Source organism: Barbatula barbatula (assembly GCF_947034865.1).
Source record: "Barbatula barbatula genome assembly, chromosome: 19".
Classification (NCBI taxonomy): Eukaryota; Metazoa; Chordata; class Actinopteri; order Cypriniformes; family Nemacheilidae; genus Barbatula; species Barbatula barbatula.
Genome location: NC_136782.1, coordinates 18,261,921 through 18,279,507, shown reverse-complemented (window position 1 = coordinate 18,279,507; position 17,587 = coordinate 18,261,921). Strand labels below are relative to the sequence as shown.

The window sequence follows — 17,587 nt, the reverse complement described above, 5'->3', positions numbered from 1 at the left end:
TTTCATTAATTCGTTAAGATTTTCTTGCACCTCCCTTTATCAAAGATATTCATTTGAGAATATATATATATATATATATATATAATAACCCTTTATAAATAACATAAATGTGTCATTACGCTGTGCTAGTATATAACCACCAAAGGTAATCTAAGATGTTTTTAAGTCCAGGACAGATCGAAAAGGGATGTTTATGGAATGTTTGCCATGTGAATCTCTTTAGACATGTGCTCTCTTCACATCAACATGGAAAGTTTAAAGGACTTTATTTCCATAGTAATACACTGTATTATTTACTCAGGTACTCAGTATAACACCAAGGGAGAGAAAACAAACGTGTTGAAAACCGTGTGAAAATAACAAAGCGCTCCACAAACAATCCGAGAAGAATTTCGGCGGTAAAAGAGGCCGGGGTTCATCCATCCGCGCGCTCCAGACTCTAACCTGTCTAAACAGATCAAAACATCTGTCCAGAAAGAGGCCACGTCCCCTTGATATTACTGCATGCTGAAACATCCTCTTCCACATCAACAAAAACACCAAAGGAGCATCTAAAGAAACTACGGAAAGTCTGTAGGTTGACACATTGTTACTCTTTGTCCATAAAGTGCACTTCCTCTTTGTCCTGGGGAATGACTGAGAAGAAAATCAGGGAGTCGGAAAGTTCCGTGTTTTTTAAGCACACTGTTCCCATCTCTCAGTGTTCAGTAGACGTAACCCTCGCTGTAAGGGTGGGGGTTGCAGTAGCCGGCGTCTTGAACGTACGCCATGTTCTCATCGAAGTGCGACAGCGGTACGGTGTCTTCCTCGTTGATCTGACGCTCCAGGTCGGTCTTCAGCACGGGCCGCTGATTGTCAGGGAAGGCCATGGAGAACAAGGCCTCGGGGTCGCAGACGAACTTATACACATATCTTTCACCTGCCACCTTGGGAAGAAACAGATTGTTAGTATATATTTCTAATGTGTTGGGTAAAAGCACAACCTACAGTACGAATGTTTTCAAATGAATAAATAAACACATATTTGCATTAAATGAACTTGTTAGCTCACAACCTTAAACAAAAACTACTTAAAACCCACCCATTCTTAACACTAACCCTCTCTCTTCTCTCAACAGGTAGCGGTCTAGCTTTTATTGAAACTAGTTACTTTGTATTAGCACCTATTGTACTATTGCTCTTGTATGACATATCGCTTATTGCTCTCTGAACTCTTTGTAAGTCGCTTTGGATAAAAGCATCTGCTCAATGACTAAATGTAAATGTATATATTGAAGTACCAGTTCGTACATTTGGGAAAAAATCATAGGTGCATTTTTTTGTTTTGTTTTAAAGTATAGTTTTCCATAAGAGAATTATCACATGATGAGGGCCCATATTCCTCGCAATGGGCACATGAAAATTTTAATATCTATTTCGTGTGTGCATCCATTCTCCATTTTTGGGGTATTTTTGGTTCTAGTTTGTACATTTAAATTCACAGAATAAGGTTTTCTCTAAAAAAATCAAAGAATTTTCTCTCTTTTGCAGTCGGCATGAAAAGGAAGCAGCGATTGTCTTTTTTTCTGCAACGTGACATATTGCCAAGTAAAACGACTTCTGAAATGATAAAAAAAATATAGGGCGGGACTTGATTTCATTCACCGACAACTGATTGGATCTGTCAGTCATTGCAACCTCGCCCTCGCACCAATCCTCATGACCAGAAGTGAAGAGAGGTCATTTCGAGAGGGGGAGGAGGTTAATGTTTTTCAATTAAAGATTACAAGTGTAATCTTTCTTGTAATCGTATTTTTTAAAATAAAAAAGAATGATGTTCACGGATTTTAATTAAATAAAATACAAAAATAAAAATCTAAGAATAATAAAACAATAAAAACTTCATCACTGTATAAAATAATTAGAATTATTATTTTTTATTTCATGCTGACTTCAAAAAAGAAATATTTTTCTGATGTCTAGACTAACAGATTATTGGTAATAATACATTCTCTGACTATTTATATTCAAGTTTTGACTGAAAATATCACATTCATAATGCTGGAATTGCCCATTTGGTTAATGTATTTTAATACAGTTTTTCAAATCAAATGTGCAAAAGGTGACAGAAGGGAAAATGTGATTTTACCAAGAAATATAAAAAAACTTTGAATCTACCTTTTGCATGATGCCTTTTTCATAGTAATAGCGCAACGATCTGCTGAGTTTATCGTAGTTCATGGCAGGTCGATTCTTCTGAATTCCCCAGCGCCGTGCCACCTTTTAAAATAAAGAAAATCTTTTAAAAAAAACAATAATCTAAACACACAAACAACGGAAAAAAGACACAAAACCCGGCCGTCTAATCTCACAGCAATTTGTGACTATTTTACAAAGTGGTAAATTTGCATGAATTCATCCAAAGTAAACGTACTAAAATATGTGAATTCTAGAAGAAAACAATAATGAAGCTCCACCCCTAACCCCGCCCCTAAACCATACATCACTGGCACGAAAGCATTTTGTAGTAATCTGTACGAGATATGGATTCTACGAATTGATAAAAATTACGAATTGCCATTCGATTATGTCACAGACTAATATACTGGACCACACAAGAGTCCGTCTCAGAGAGCACCGAACGGTCTGCGGTTAAATTTCTAAGAGCTGAGAACCAGCTCTGTGGCCTCAGGTTGGGCACAGCCGTCTGTTCACACCTCTAGACAGAAATGTGTTCATTAGGTAGAGCAAAGTGTGACAGATGTTCTTGCACCTGTCCGTACGACCACCCACCTGTGCCCACCCTCCTTTTCATATCTTTCTCCCCCACACTATCAGAGCCCAGCACTGTGGGTTTTTTCACTCTACTGCGGCTCATTCACGCCTTGCGCCTGCCCGGCCGGTCCAAACAGCCCCCAGTCACCTGATGGCATGAATGACTCGCCTGTTCCCTACAGCTGCCCGGTGGAACGACGCCATTGCGCACACACCTACAGTAGATCTAAAGCCACACACACACATACACGCACAGGACCAGTAATTCCCGCTGTCACAAACACATCGCACAAACACACCTCTGTCCGTCCTTTCCAAACACACTGGGCACTGATCATAGCTATGACGTTTGGACAGTCTAGATCTTTATTTGGGAGGACATAAAAGCTGTTTTAATACGAACAATCTCCTACGGCCTTTCTAGGAATCAAAACCTTGCAAATGAAGTCAATATTTGTTTGATATAATGATGTTATTAAAGGGATTGTTCACTCTTTCTTTCTCTGTCAGACAAAAGCAGATATTTTGAGAAATATTTCAAGGATTCTGTGTCTTAAAACTGTTAGTACCTCCTCTGGCTCAATAAGTTTAAACTCCATTCCTCGTCCGGTCCATGCGATGAAATGTGAGTTTGAGGGGTCATCCAGTAGAGCTACCAAAAACTGCCAAAGCTGCAATGAGCCCCGTCTCTGATAGGTCGGGCCTTCACGATACATTCCCGCCTCCTGCTTTATGTCCCCTACGGGTTTAGAGTTAAAAGCTTGTTAACTCTCATAGTCAAATCTCATTATGCCAAGGGGCACGACAAGTTAAGCTGGACGATATTTATTTCTGCAAAATGTAATAAATTCTAATTTAATTGGCTATATAACATATAAAATGTATGATGTCTGGAAGTTCCTATACAAGGAAAATCCTATAAATTTAAAGGGATCTAAGAACAATATAACTCGTAACTCAAGTACTGTGTTTTGGCACTAGAAAATGATATTTAAAACATACCTTCCACCTTTTCTGGGACCACGCACGTGTCGTCATAAAAGTGCCTTGCAACTTTGTCGAACATACAGCCTATGGAAAAAGACATTGACACATACCGTATGTAAACCTAATGCTCATATTAAACAAGACAGAGAAAATGGATATCAGAAACAATGTATCATTCTGTGTAGTTACCTTCTGTCCTGTTAGTGTGGGTCAGATATCCCTCTTGTCTCAGATATACAGAGTGACAGCTAGGCACTTCTGAAAATAACAAAAGATAAAAGTATGTTAGGATTTGGACTTAGCATTAGCTCTCCCAAATTTGTTTATAAAGAACATTATTCTTTTTATTCTTTTCATGGACATTGCTTAACACTGTAAAAATATTTCTGAAATATTACGTGAAAAACTCTTATTTGACTATATTTTTCTTCACGATTTTTACAGTGATATTTTATTTATTTGTATTGTTATTTAATAATAAAACAGTTTTATCATCATTACATATATATAATTATATTTTTATATTTATTAGTTATAAAGATTTAATCTCAAAATTAAATGAAAAAAAACAAATGTTATGGACAAAAGATTTGCGACGATTGACCAAACTCGATGCCTTGTTCTCCTGTCAGTCATGTTGTTTGTTGACGCTGTGATTCAATCACAGCAAAGCAAGATAGTCTAAGTGAAAGCTCTATAAACCATCTAACCCTGTTCATTTAGACCTATAAAGATCTTTCAGGGTTTCATTCAAGTAATGGGCCTGTCAAGGAAATGAACTGTGATTAAATTAGCCACTGACTGCCCCGTCCTTACCCAGCCCACAACAAAACAAGCTCCTGTACCCGGCAGAATAAATGCTTGTAAATGGCTGGGAAGGGATGCAAACATGTCCCGTGATCTCCTCCCTTGATGTAAAAAAGCAATGCAGACAAATCACTCAAACTCATGGCATGTTTACCACTTAATCCGTTAGCTTTTAGAGTATCTACTTTACAGATAATGTAAATGTTATGGCTTATAATACAGTATGTGATAGGATAAGTCGATTATAAATCACAACAAATTAAGGTAGCTAACAAATCACTATTATTATAATATTATAATACACTGTTGTTATTTAGAATCATGTTTAATCATAGTATGTTAATAAATATGAATGCTTTTTAGTACACCAATGTAAATTGTAACTAGGTGTATTATTGTAATAATTATAATTATTTTATATAAAATGTATGAAAATATAATATAATATAATATCATCATATCATATCATATCATATCATATCATATCATATCATATCATATCATATCATATCATATCATATCATATCATATCATATCATATCATATCATATCATATCATATCATATCATTAATATAATATAATATAATATAATATAATATAATATAATATAATATAATATAATATAATATAATATAATATAATATAATATAATATAATATAATATAATATAATATAATATAATGGTGCTAGCGTATTTTCATCGGGTTCTGTTTTACACATTCACATAATAAACAGGAAACAGCTGAAAAGCAGCTTTCTCTCCTGTCCACCACCATTTCTTATGAATGAAAACCAAAAGCCTGTTCATTCATGCCAGAGCTGGGCCGCCAGCCTGGGGGTCCCTGAGGGAGAGATTAGAGGCCCCTCTCTTTTCCAACCAGAGCCTTAGGAAATGAGATCAGACCCAAATGCTCTAATAACGAGCTAATTCTGTCAATCATCTCATCCTAATGAAGTTGCGATCTTCCTGTGTGTATACAAAAAGAAAAACGTACCTTTCCAGAAGAAATGTGAATTAAATGTATCTTTTCATATTTAAAAAAAATCTGATTATGGAAGTTTACAGAATTGAATTTCCATTAAATGTGCACACCAAGCAATAAAAGCTGTATTAACTGCTTTAATGTATAGAAACAAAACTCACCCGAGTCGTAAGTGAAGTCGCGGGGCTCTTGTTTGATCATCATGGAGTGCGGGTACGTCTGGGGGAGAGGGCCCCCCACCATGGCCGGATGCTCAAAAAGGGGGTCGGCGTACTCCTGCTTGAACCCCTGAGGAGGGAAAGGGATGCTGGGTTCCGACATCTGTCTGTGATACATGGGCCGTCCGTCCCGTGACATTGAAGGAGGTGATGGGAACGAATGGCACGGCTCCGACAGCTGCCGCCGAAATCTGTAAGGCCAAACAAAGAATAATACTCTCAAGCATTATATTTACTTATTTAATTATAAATAGTTATTTTAAGGGAAATACATAGAGTGGAGATTTGCTATTTTGTTAAATATGAAAAACAATTAATGTAATTATATCAAATGATATTGAAAAATGTGAAAAATTCGATAAACCTGTTAATGGAATACTTTCTAAAAACGGATTAAAAATTAAACCAAACAGTAAAATGATTGAAAGAAATGAATAAAGCTTCAAATTTGCATTGATTCAAAAGTTCACTATGCTAAATTGTAATTTTCACTATTTGACACTTTCAAGTTCTAGATATTTTGTTTTGTAGATCCTTTAAATGTCAGGTGTGTTTTGGTAGTCTATGTTTGCATTAAAGGGCAGTACCTGTGGTCCATGGGGTAAGCGCTGTCAGGGAGGGGTTGAGGTGGAGCGAGGTGAGGATACGTTCTGTCTGGTTTAGGGGTGGGGGCGGCGGTGGGAGACACATGCTGGCCAGGGGACACGGGTGTACTGCAGGGGGTAGAAACTGGGCTGGAGGCCTTCATTCCGGCGGGATGCTTCTGCTCGTAGGCACTGGAGACACCAGGGAACAAGAGCAGCGTATGTTAGTCTGTCCTGAGGGGCTTCAAGGCTACATTCATTTCTATAAGACAGACTTTATTACAGGAAAGAAACAAGTACTCTAAAGTTTGTGTGTGCCTATAAGCTGTGTGAGTGGTATTTTGAAAGAAACAATTTATTTAAAAAATACAGTCAGTAAATATGAAGAGTTTTGTTCCAAAATGAGTTAACTCCATAATTTTTTTTCCCCAAATAATGTATTTATTGTGCATTTTAGTTAATATCAATCAAACTGCATTTGTTTGTTTTGATTTAAGCCATAATAACTGAAAATATACAGCTAACTAAGACATAAAACTACATAAAAACGTGATAACATCATAAAAAACATGATAATGATGGTCATTTTTTTCCAAAACTTATATATTCATTTAATTTGTTAACCATATCATTTTCTAATTTTAGAAACAGCATAAACAGTTTGATAGTCTAACAATAGGAAACCAGCAATCCCGAAAAAAAATTTCCACTCTCGAGTCTCGACCAACACCTCATTTCACAATCGACGAGGTACAGAAGAGCAACCACCTGATATCTTTGTGAGATCTAACCCTAAATGCAATTAAACTCCATTCAAAAACACTAGAAGACAAGCAACAGACTTCTATGGATCCGGAAAAATCTCCAAAAGCCCCTTTAAATAGAACATCATTATCACAGAGGTTGTCTGTTGAACTCGAGTGCCATGTGCCGTAAGAGGGCAGGTCGTCTCCTCCGGTGCAATAAAACATCCCAGTGAAATGTCATAAATTTAAAATCAAATCAATAGAAAGATGACTGTAACCAAGCAACCGTGCTTGCTACATACGCTTGTCCAAGTGGAAAAGCCATTTATTGCACTTAATGCACTGTACCGTAATTTCTCCTTTTTATTCCCCCCCTCCAATTTCAGGTGTTTCTCATTCAAGTCATCTCAAAAAACACCTGCTGTACAGTGGCCTCCGAGTAAATAACTCAAGAAAAACTATTATTACGATACAGTTACTTCTGTAAATACAGCTGATTTCAAATCTATTCTAGGCTCAGACTGAAAAAAAACATGCGTACGTGGTACACCCATCTGCTTTAGGGCTGTTGAACTTCTGTTAATTTTATTCAACCGAATAAAAGGTAAAACACCTCATTGTGACACTTTACTCTTGGAGGTGCATTTGTGGTGCATATAAAGCGCTGAACGATCAGCGTTATGAACCCGGTGTTAAATAAAAGCACGATTTAAATTCAGACATTTTCTTTCCCTCACAAAACATCTAGAATGAGGAAAAATGCACACAATGAACTGACTGGATGAAAATACTTTGTTAAACTGTATCATATGATTTGCAAATGTATGTAGGCATATTCGGTCCATTTATCACTTAAATCTCACACCAGCTGCTGCGCCTCAATTTGCAAACCAAAATATGTGACATTAGTGTCTTTTTGACAGCTGAACATATAAAGTTCAGAGTAGCTTTTCACAGCTTGGTGAATTTCTTTGCTAGTATTTTTATTCAGTCTAACACAGTTCCAAATTGTATTTTAATGTATTTTCATATATATAAAACATCTTATATATACATATTCATTACGTTACATTTTTCTGTGCGTGTGGTCGTATGTGTCCACGTGCTTGCATGTGTGTCAGTGGGTTTGTGTGTTACCTGATGTTATATAGGCACTTCTCTCCATAGTGGAGTCTGAAGGGCCTCTCCTGACTACAGGCTGACCCCAGGTCAGTACATGGACTGTGGGGCTCTCTTTTTATCCTCAATTGCAGCCCGTGAAACGCCACTAAGAGAGAGAGAGAGAGAGAGAGGTCAATACTCATAACAGCAATCAAAGGTATGGTTGTTTTAACAGTAAATAACAAAAATGAATATTTAGTCAGAATTTACTCACCCTCATGCCGTCCCAAACCCATATGACTTTCTTTCTTCTGTGGAACACAAGAGGAGACTTTTAAAGAATGTTGTTTCTGCTCTTATTTCCATACAATGACAGTAAATAGGGACTGCATCTGTCAGTCAATAATTTTCTGCCAAACATCTCCTTGTGTGTTCCACAGAAGATATAGTCATATGGGTTTGGAGGGTGAGTAAATGATCGCAGAATTTATATTTTCAGGTGAACTGTCCCTTTAAGACCAAATCATAAGGGAACAATATGACACAGATGTCGGACCCCAAAACAAATTGACTGATGCAGCACTACCTGTACATGTCATTTCTAAGAGCATTGTGTTAGCAGGAATAAGTTCACTGGTTCAGTTACAAACATACATACTGACAGAAATATAAAAGATGAAACTGCCAAATGCATAATATAAATGTAAGGATTTCAATAATATATTGATGTAATTCATGCACCCATAAAGCTTTAGCTTTGCACGGATTCCACACATACAAACGCAGTCATTGATCGATTTGGACTATCTAAACCTAACATTTCTTATAGCTCAAAGAACTTTAATGGTACAACTGCACATTCTATGCTATAATAAAGAAGAAAAAATATAGATATATATATATATCCTAGTTTTGTGTTGAACTTTACCATCCCAATTTTATAAAAGTAAAACACACTGCTACTGTTGGCCTTGGGCCAGATTAAAGCAGTCAAATTCATATCTACGATAAAGTTGCTAAATTTATTTACACTTTTTCGAGTGCTTACATTTTGCATCAATATTCAACTTTTAAAATGGTCAGAAATGACTTATCATTATTCTGAAATTTAAATGACAGATGAAGCTACCATGGTAACACAGTCAGTGTTCTGTGATGAAGCCCCTAGAGAGCTGACCTTTCAGGGTCACCGGTAAAGAGTCAAAGTAAATGCATGTAAAGGTTTTAATGATGTCAAACAGCACGTCATAGGGGGCCAACCAAGGCAATTTACAAAGTAAACGTGGCAATGAATGCAAACATGCAAAAAATTTCATATATGTTTTAGATCTTTTTGTGTTATGTAGTAATGCATAAAATCACATATTTTATATAAAGATATATTCATTAACTGGATAAGTATGTAAAGTCTCAATTATCAGACAAAATTGGTCTCGGGATATCATTGATCGTGCTTGTGGATTCTAAATGTAGCGCTACAGATGAATAATTAATATTTTAGAAGAGATCTTGACGGACCAGATTAAGAATCAAGCAGACAGAAGACAGAAAAATGCCGTAATTGATTTTACACAAAGAAATAACAATACACGAGTCAATGCAAAATCTGTTAAGAGCGTCTTATTTTCATTGCGGGACGTCAGACGTCCTTGCAGAATTGCAACAATCACACATGCATTGATTGATGTTAATGGACAACGTTTTGAAGTACTCGCTCATGACATTTACAGCCATTATTTGTATCCTTTCGATTTATGAGATGCGTTTACTTTAAAGTCCCCTGAGCACGTCAGACATCAGCTGAAGTGGGCGGCGACTTCTCAAAAATACAAACCACAGTAATAATAGTATTGCTGCCTTAAAAATATGAAAACCAAAATCCATAAAACGTGATGCTTTTAATTTTCATAATTTTATAAAAATCTTGATCTTGATGATTCTGATCAGATTTAATAGCCAACTACAGAGCTGACATAAAATCACTTCTCCACAAAACTCCATTCATAATGATAAAGAAGGCAGTTTTCCCAGCACCTTGTGTCACGTAAACAACTTTTTGTAAAAACAAGTGTTTCTAAGTATTGCGTGTCTTTTTTTTCGTGCTGATGGTCGTGTTTTCTCACCTTCCTCTGTTTCTCACTCTCACCTCTTTGCTGACTGTTACTCGCTGATAATAGATTCACTCACACCTTCTCTCTTAAACACTCTGGGCTTGAATTACTTTGGCCTTTACAAAAGGGCAAATAACTAAAAAAATAACCACTGTTTGATCACACTTCCTCTGCCGGCAAATCACAGAGCGTGATCAATTATTGATCTTTTTACAGCAACAATAAAACGTACAAATGTAGAATAATGAAATCTTTCAAGCATACGCTGTAAGAATATTTGAAACAGCTTCTGTTCTGCATTTATCTACTCTGCGGGATGAGAGGTGTGTTTTTACTGGGTGTGTTATCCCTGTTTTGTGGGAATGGACCACATGAAACGGAAGTGATCCATTGGCAGTGTGGACTCGGACCCATATGGGAGGGCCAGGATGCCCGTTCAGGAGCCCCACCGCCCTGCCCTCGCTCTCCCTCCATCTGCCTGTCTCTCCTGAGCACTACGCCAGCAAACACAATGCGGCATGCTTTAAACAGTTTCATTTAAACGTGAAACTTTGAACCTGAGGAATTGAAATTTTGCATTGATGATCGCCGAATGTCTCTTTTTTTTTTGGTTTAATACAAGTCTATAGGTCAATATATTAATACCCAGGTCAATAACAACATTATAGCCTCTTTTTGTTTTCCACTTTCCGATTGTATAGGCTCACAATGGTGTCTAGCCTACATTCAGGAATTGAACCAGTACAATACTCCATTATCAGCGAACAGTAGTACATTTAATTTCCTTAATGAGCTTGACTTCTGCGGAAAGACAAAGCCCCCCGTTCAGTGTCTGTTTTGGCTCCTCTTTAAGACATAAGCTGGATTCGCTTCCCACTGAGCTTCATTCAGTCCATGCCACTTCCGACACTGGCACCAGCTCTACCACGACCGATCCGCGCCAACTTTACTTCCTGTGCCCATTTAAAGGCCTATTGCTTCTGGCTGCACTCAGTGAGGAGGTACACAACCTAGCAAACACACCTCTCTCTCTCTCTCTCTCTCTCTCTCTCTCTCTCTCTCTCTCTTTGTTTATCTACTCAAACAATACCATTGAACATGTAAATGTTCAATGTAAATGTAATAAACAAATAAATATATTTTTTATTTATATTGATATAAAATATCAATATAAATAAATCAAGTAAACAAACTTTCAAAAAGATACTTTCGCTTTTGTGACTATAAATTCTCTAAATACTGTTTATCATTGTATTACAGTACAACATTCACACACACATCTTTCCTTCTTTTGTAAATCTGAAACAACAGTCGTGTCCCTCATGTGAGAATTCAAAACGTAAAACTAACAAAGAATTATAAAATCACACTTACAGTTTTCAGTCTGAAAGTCTGGAACAAACTGCTCGTCATTATCAGGAACTTGAGCTGCGGAGAAAACACGAGAGCGGAGGATAAATAGAGACAGATTTCTCTTTTATTAATATGTTTAAATTGTATTATATTACATCAAGTTACTATATAACACGAGTAGATCTAGCACAATGTGCACCTCAATAATCGCTTCAATTAGTCATTTCCTCTTCTAACCATTATAATTGAAAAACGGATGATTTGAAAATGTCAAAATTACGCAGAAAGGACATTTATTGGCTTCAGACAGAGAAAACATATCCTCTAATTATGTTCATAATAGAATTTGAACTTCATTTGTTGGACTGCGCAGGCTCATGCGTGTGAAACTCTCGCTCTGTCTAAACCGCTTTCTCTGACATCCAATGACAGACTTCAAAGACGTATGTGCATAAAAAACACTTTTACGATATACAAACAAACACAAATCTAGACTGGGAGATAAATACCAGGCAATAAAAAAGATTAAGAGCAACTCCTCCCATCCCGAGACGGCCCTTGTGATCGAATGTGTTTTCCACACTCCACGGTGTCTTCAGAAGGATAGCCATGCGGCGAGAAAACACCTATTGTTCACACTGTCTAATTGGGACACATCCCCACTGGTGAATGCACCTGTACCTGCCGTGCCGGCTGCCGTCCAAGCAGAACACGTTCCCCTACCTTTCCCTCTCATAGCTAATGCTAAAATAATGAAGCCTTCATACGGGGCTCAATTAAGTGTGTTCGTGTTTATATCACATACATTTACACTCTTGCAAGACTTGTTGTTTGTTACGCGTTGGGCTCAACGCTAAGACGAAGAAGCGCACGAGACCTCGCCGCACGGGGCTATTAGCACGTTTTATTCTCTGCCCTAAAATTGGATTTTCATTTTCACAACAACAGTAGCAAGTCGCAACACGTACATATCAACGTATGCTTTTCGTGAGGCAACAAGTTTTTCTTGGCTAGTTGTATTTTCTGCGGTTTATGTGGAATGTGGTGGACCTTAAGTATTTTGAAAGAATAAGTTGTGTGTTTTAAATCCTGTGTGGGTACATGCTTTTTCTGGGCATGGGGTTAGATGTTGCAACCTTGAACACGGATAATTTATTTTTATTTAGTAAATACAGCATTATACAGTTTGAAACAAAGTTAATTTTATCCTTAGAACTCTTCTTCTGGTCATTTTTGGCTAAAGCTGGAGGCGTTGCCGTGATTTGTGTAATTTATACAACTGTGTTTGCCAAAACAAGGTTTTGATGTATTTGTACATTACTTCTTACATTTACGCTAATCCTGTAAATGTTTCATGTTTCTACATTTTTAGCAATTTGCTGAAAGGACTATGTAGACCGTATTAGATGTAACGTTGCATTCCACTATTATTTTCAATTTCCCGATATAAGTAGAAAAGTATATGTAAAAATATTTACATATACCACAAAATATGTGTCTAAATAAAACATTTGCCTGACAAAAATGTGACAACCTGCCCCAGTCTCCCGTATAACATCAGAATAATGTTTAAAAGAAACAGCACAGCTGCACATTTCACAGTTACTAAGGCAAACAGAACTCAGAACAAGTATAACAAAAGAAACAGGTGTACGAGAAGCATGAAACATGATGAAAACAATAGCTATAAAAAGGAAAGTTGAGAATAAGAGAGAATGAGACTGAAGAGGTAAGTCGCAGCCAGTTTTCACAACAGGGTGAATGAGGCAACCTGTGAATGGGACAGCTGATCGCCGCGCCACTCCTGGGGCCGACTGAGGTGTTGGAGCATGTCCACGAGTCGAGAAAAACCGAAGAGACAAACTAAAGTGTGTTAAACGCTGAGCAGGCCGGAAACAAAAACAAAACCCAACCCACCGACCCAAAATAACCCCTGCCTAACATAGAAGAAAAATGTAATGTAAATGATATGGTGAGACAAATGACAACAAAACAACAAACTGAACTGATCTGGATCAAGAACGAATACAGTAGTATACAATCAAACTGAAATACTCAGTGATCGTTTCCGGCATAAGTGACTGCCACCTGTCTCTGGCCAAAGTGACACATGTATGTCAAATGACGAGCCATCAGGTCTTTATAGTCCTCATTGCCGGAAATTCTGTCCGTCGCTCATATGTCTTTTCCTTTCCAATTACCTGAGCTAATAAATCTCTGAATGAAACCACTAGGTCTTGGTTTGGGTTCTAATGGACAGGAAGTCATATATTAAATCTATCCGCGATTTATCTCTAATCTTTGGGCGCAGCGGCTGATGGATGTAAGACAGGTTGAATTGTATTCCTCACTGTAATATCTGCTGCAGCGACATCTTTTTTCCCCTCGCACACTTTTTTTTCCTGCCGGATACACTAAAATATTAAAGTCATGTCTTATTCTTTTAGGAGCCCTGGGGTGGATTTAGCATAATCAAACTTGCAACAAGGACGGTAAGGTAAAGTCCGATATCTGTTCTAAAGCGTACTTTTAATTTTAAAATCCGCAATCATACTCCGAGCATCTTTTTTATATATTAAAGAATACATTAAAATAGTGTATTAAACATTTATATTCTCTTTTTTTCTATGCAGGTTCTTCTAAGTATTGTGCATTACTGGACAAATGCAGTTATCTTTTCTTTACACATGTTTGACTTTTTAAAAGGTGAACAATATATAGAACAGTACAGAAAAATGTCCCATGCAGCGCAGTTGTGCGAATTCATATTTCACCATGAGCGATTGGAGATGATACTTAATAAAAAGATGCTTGATTAAGTTGAATTAGCCAGGCTTTCATGGCATGTCCTGTTTCAAAAATTAGTTACAAAGAAACCAGATGGACTGATGAGTAACAGAAAACAGACCCACGATCATCTTCATTTCCTCTTTTCGTCAAAATGAAGGCAAATACATTGCATGGATTGAAAGGCATCCAATTATTTAATAAATGCAAAACATTGGCCTCGGTTTTAAAAACTGCTTTGCATGCTTTTCAGCTGTCCAACTACTTTGTTTTTCTATTTACAACCAAACTGCTTTTACAATAAAAAGACAAAAGCTCCTAAATCTGCTCTGATAGGTTGCCGTTATACATGTGAACGTTTGCACTGCTTAAACTAATTTATGACCCAATAAAATGTATATTAGAAAACTACTGCAAATGTATATAATGTAAAGTAAATAATAAACTACCTTACATCATTGGAACAAAGAAATAATGAATAATGGTTCAATCAAAAACGTTTTTGATTAAACACAATTCATATTTTTCTGTACACTTGAGATTATGAATAATTTAAATAACTAAACCCTTCACTTTTTAAGCCTGATATTAAAACTTGGAAAAACAAAAACTACCAACAAAGTTACATTAACAGCAAAAAATCACAGAAAACTAAACACACCAATCTAGTAAAACAAATGTCTAAAGCTTTAAGAGAATAAGAAAAACCTAACATCAAAACTGACAACTGCTCGTTTGCCATTTAAATGATGTTGAATCTAAAAAAAATATTTCTTATTAAAAACACTACTTCCAAACCAACATCTGCAGTATAAAACACAACAATAACAAACAAAAGCGTGCCATTTACTAACCTAAAGGTCGGTGCTGAAAGCAAGGTGGGAAGAAAACACTCGCGTTTAACTCCTGAAGCATCACGTCTGTTTTAGACCACAGTCAGGATGTCTTTCCATGAGAAACAAAACATTTCCAAAACAAACAAAAAAGTTTGACAAAAATTCAAGCGCCAAAAAGTTGAGGCTCTGGAAGGCTCTGAAAAAAAATTCAATTTCTTTACCAACAAAAAAGATAAAACGAAAAATATCAGACGGCTCTAGAACTTAAAACACTAAAAGAGAATGGATAGACTGCATAAAAGAAAACGAGCGAGGAATCGAACCGGTGCGTGTGTGTGTGTGAGAGCGTGCGAGAGAGAGAGAGAGAGAGAGAGAGGTGGCGTGTTGGTAGCTCGTCTGCCTTAGCTCCTGCCAAAAGCGGACAAGAGGAGAGTGAGCGAGACTGCAAGTTCTTCTGGTAATTTGTGATGACACTCAGTGTAGAACCTCCTTGGTCTCCCCCTAGACTCATGCTCTTCTTAAGCTCTAATGTATGCATGACACACCAAGTGCCTTTGCAACAGATGCATTAATTGGACTGCAGATTAGGTCTGTAACTTGAGGCTTATTTGCTCCCCTCCCCCAAATCCCCCCCATACACTCGCACTTTCAGCCTTTAAACAAAAGCTTGATCATTCGCTAACATTTCCTCGGCAAAGACAAACAGACGGCTCTGTAAATACACAGAAGCTTACCTTCTGCGAGCCAGGTCTCCTGAAGTTGACTGAGATCTTGAAAAAGCTCTACAACAAAGACACAACAGAGTCGAGATGGTGAAACAACAGCTACAAAGGTTTAATTACGACAGATCCGAGAAGACAATCATGTCAGCGTCAAGTTTTGACTCTCGATTTGAGCGTCTGGTGATTGAGATTTTAAAGCCTGTGGTGCAGGTGGCTACATGCGATATTGCATTTTGTGAAATGTTAAGAAGGCGTGAAATGAACACTGTCTTTTTCACCCACACCTGAGCGCTTACCCTCGGTGTCCAACGCCAGGTCAGAGTTAATTGATTTTCTTTTCCTGTCTTTCGCCTGTCTTGCGTCGGGCGTCTTTCCCTGAGGATTCTAAACAGAAAGCAACAGATCAATTGCTTAAATGAACATAGAGTCTGTTGGGTTCTCTTTTGCTAGAAGGGATTGTGACAGAAGACAACTTTTGTTCTACACGTGAAGGACCTATCAGTACATACAACACAACTCGAAAACTTCGAAAAAACATAACAACTGCAGAACAATTGAATTTATGGTCTGCAAGAAAGGACATCCAAAAGACTTACATGAGAATTTATGAAAGGCACTTGTTGGTCGTTAAGTCCGTCCATTCTTCTGGATTTTGATGCTGTCTTTAGCTGATGCGCGTTCGTGCGTCCGATCACCCTTTGGAGAGCAGACTGACTTTAAGCGCTTTATTGGAGACGGAGAGACACATGGATGAACTGTCTGCGCACTGGAGCGCATTCAGCGGATTCATTCAGGAACACATTTTCATTTGACCGTCAACATTGCGTGCTTTATTACGAAACAGACATCAGATTTAGCAGATCCGTAAATAAAGTTGCACACAAACTTTCCTATTCTAAAATTTCCTTGTACGCATTGCACGCGTAACGCCGTGCACCGATCCTCCAGAAAGACCGGACCTTGGAAACAGTTTTTCGCGAAACACCGAAGATGATGGAGAACTTAAAGCGTAAACACTCACCCCAGTAAAATGCATTCATGGATGTGTCGCCGGACTGAATGATAATCGCGTTCTCGTCTCTCCTGCGCCTGAAGCTCTTGCGCTCGCTCCTGCTGGTCCAAGGGCCTCCCTTCACAACCCGCCGGAGCCCCGCTTCCCATTGGCTGTCACTGTCCTCCAACAGATCAGATTGCTAGCCGTCAATCATGCGTCTGTTTCACGGTTCCTTCATTAATAGCTACAATATCCAAACACAATACCGCAACAATAAAGTGTTTATTTATGAGAATCATATAACATCATTATAATCTCTTTTCTGGCAACTGTGTTTTGGATATTAAATGCGAAACGCACACACAATCATCATTGTAACCAGTTTACAAATGTCCTAAGGGTTTTTGACAAGCAAAAGATACAAATAAGAAAAATGGAGAAGAAAATATGCTCAGGTAGCAACAGTAAAGGTCACTTTTAAAAAGTTCAGAATACACACTTAAAAACAAAGGGGTAACATTTGCCATAGATCAGTGGATCTCAGCCTTTTTTACTTCAAGGTCCCCCCATTGAGCATAACAGTATTTGAATATTTTGAACTAC

At 37.6% G+C, this 17,587-nt stretch overlaps 1 protein-coding gene across 3 annotated transcripts; it reads right to left on the bottom strand.

The window, feature by feature from the left end:
* Positions 1–657: 657 nt before the first annotated feature.
* On the bottom strand, positions 658–17,095 carry etv1 (ETS variant transcription factor 1). 3 transcript variants are annotated; one of them, XM_079480859.1, is made up of 14 exons: positions 17,012–17,095; positions 16,587–16,713; positions 16,287–16,374; positions 16,003–16,050; positions 15,287–15,352; positions 11,667–11,720; positions 8,218–8,347; positions 6,338–6,526; positions 5,694–5,941; positions 3,931–3,999; positions 3,757–3,825; positions 3,324–3,493; positions 2,158–2,259; positions 658–926 (listed from the first exon to the last, which is right to left on the bottom strand). In XM_079480859.1, exons 2-14 carry the CDS (start codon positions 16,629–16,631, stop codon positions 705–707), a joined length of 1,500 nt encoding a protein of 499 aa, XP_079336985.1. In that variant the 5' UTR covers positions 16,632–16,713; positions 17,012–17,095; the 3' UTR covers positions 658–704. The 3 variants fall into 3 exon arrangements, with proteins under 3 accessions (XP_079336985.1, XP_079336987.1, XP_079336986.1); XM_079480861.1 differs by lacking the exons at positions 6,338–6,526; positions 16,003–16,050; positions 16,287–16,374; positions 16,587–16,713; positions 17,012–17,095 and having other exon boundaries at positions 15,287–15,530; XM_079480860.1 differs by lacking the exons at positions 11,667–11,720; positions 16,003–16,050; positions 16,287–16,374; positions 16,587–16,713; positions 17,012–17,095 and having other exon boundaries at positions 15,287–15,530.
* Positions 17,096–17,587: the final 492 nt, after the last annotated feature.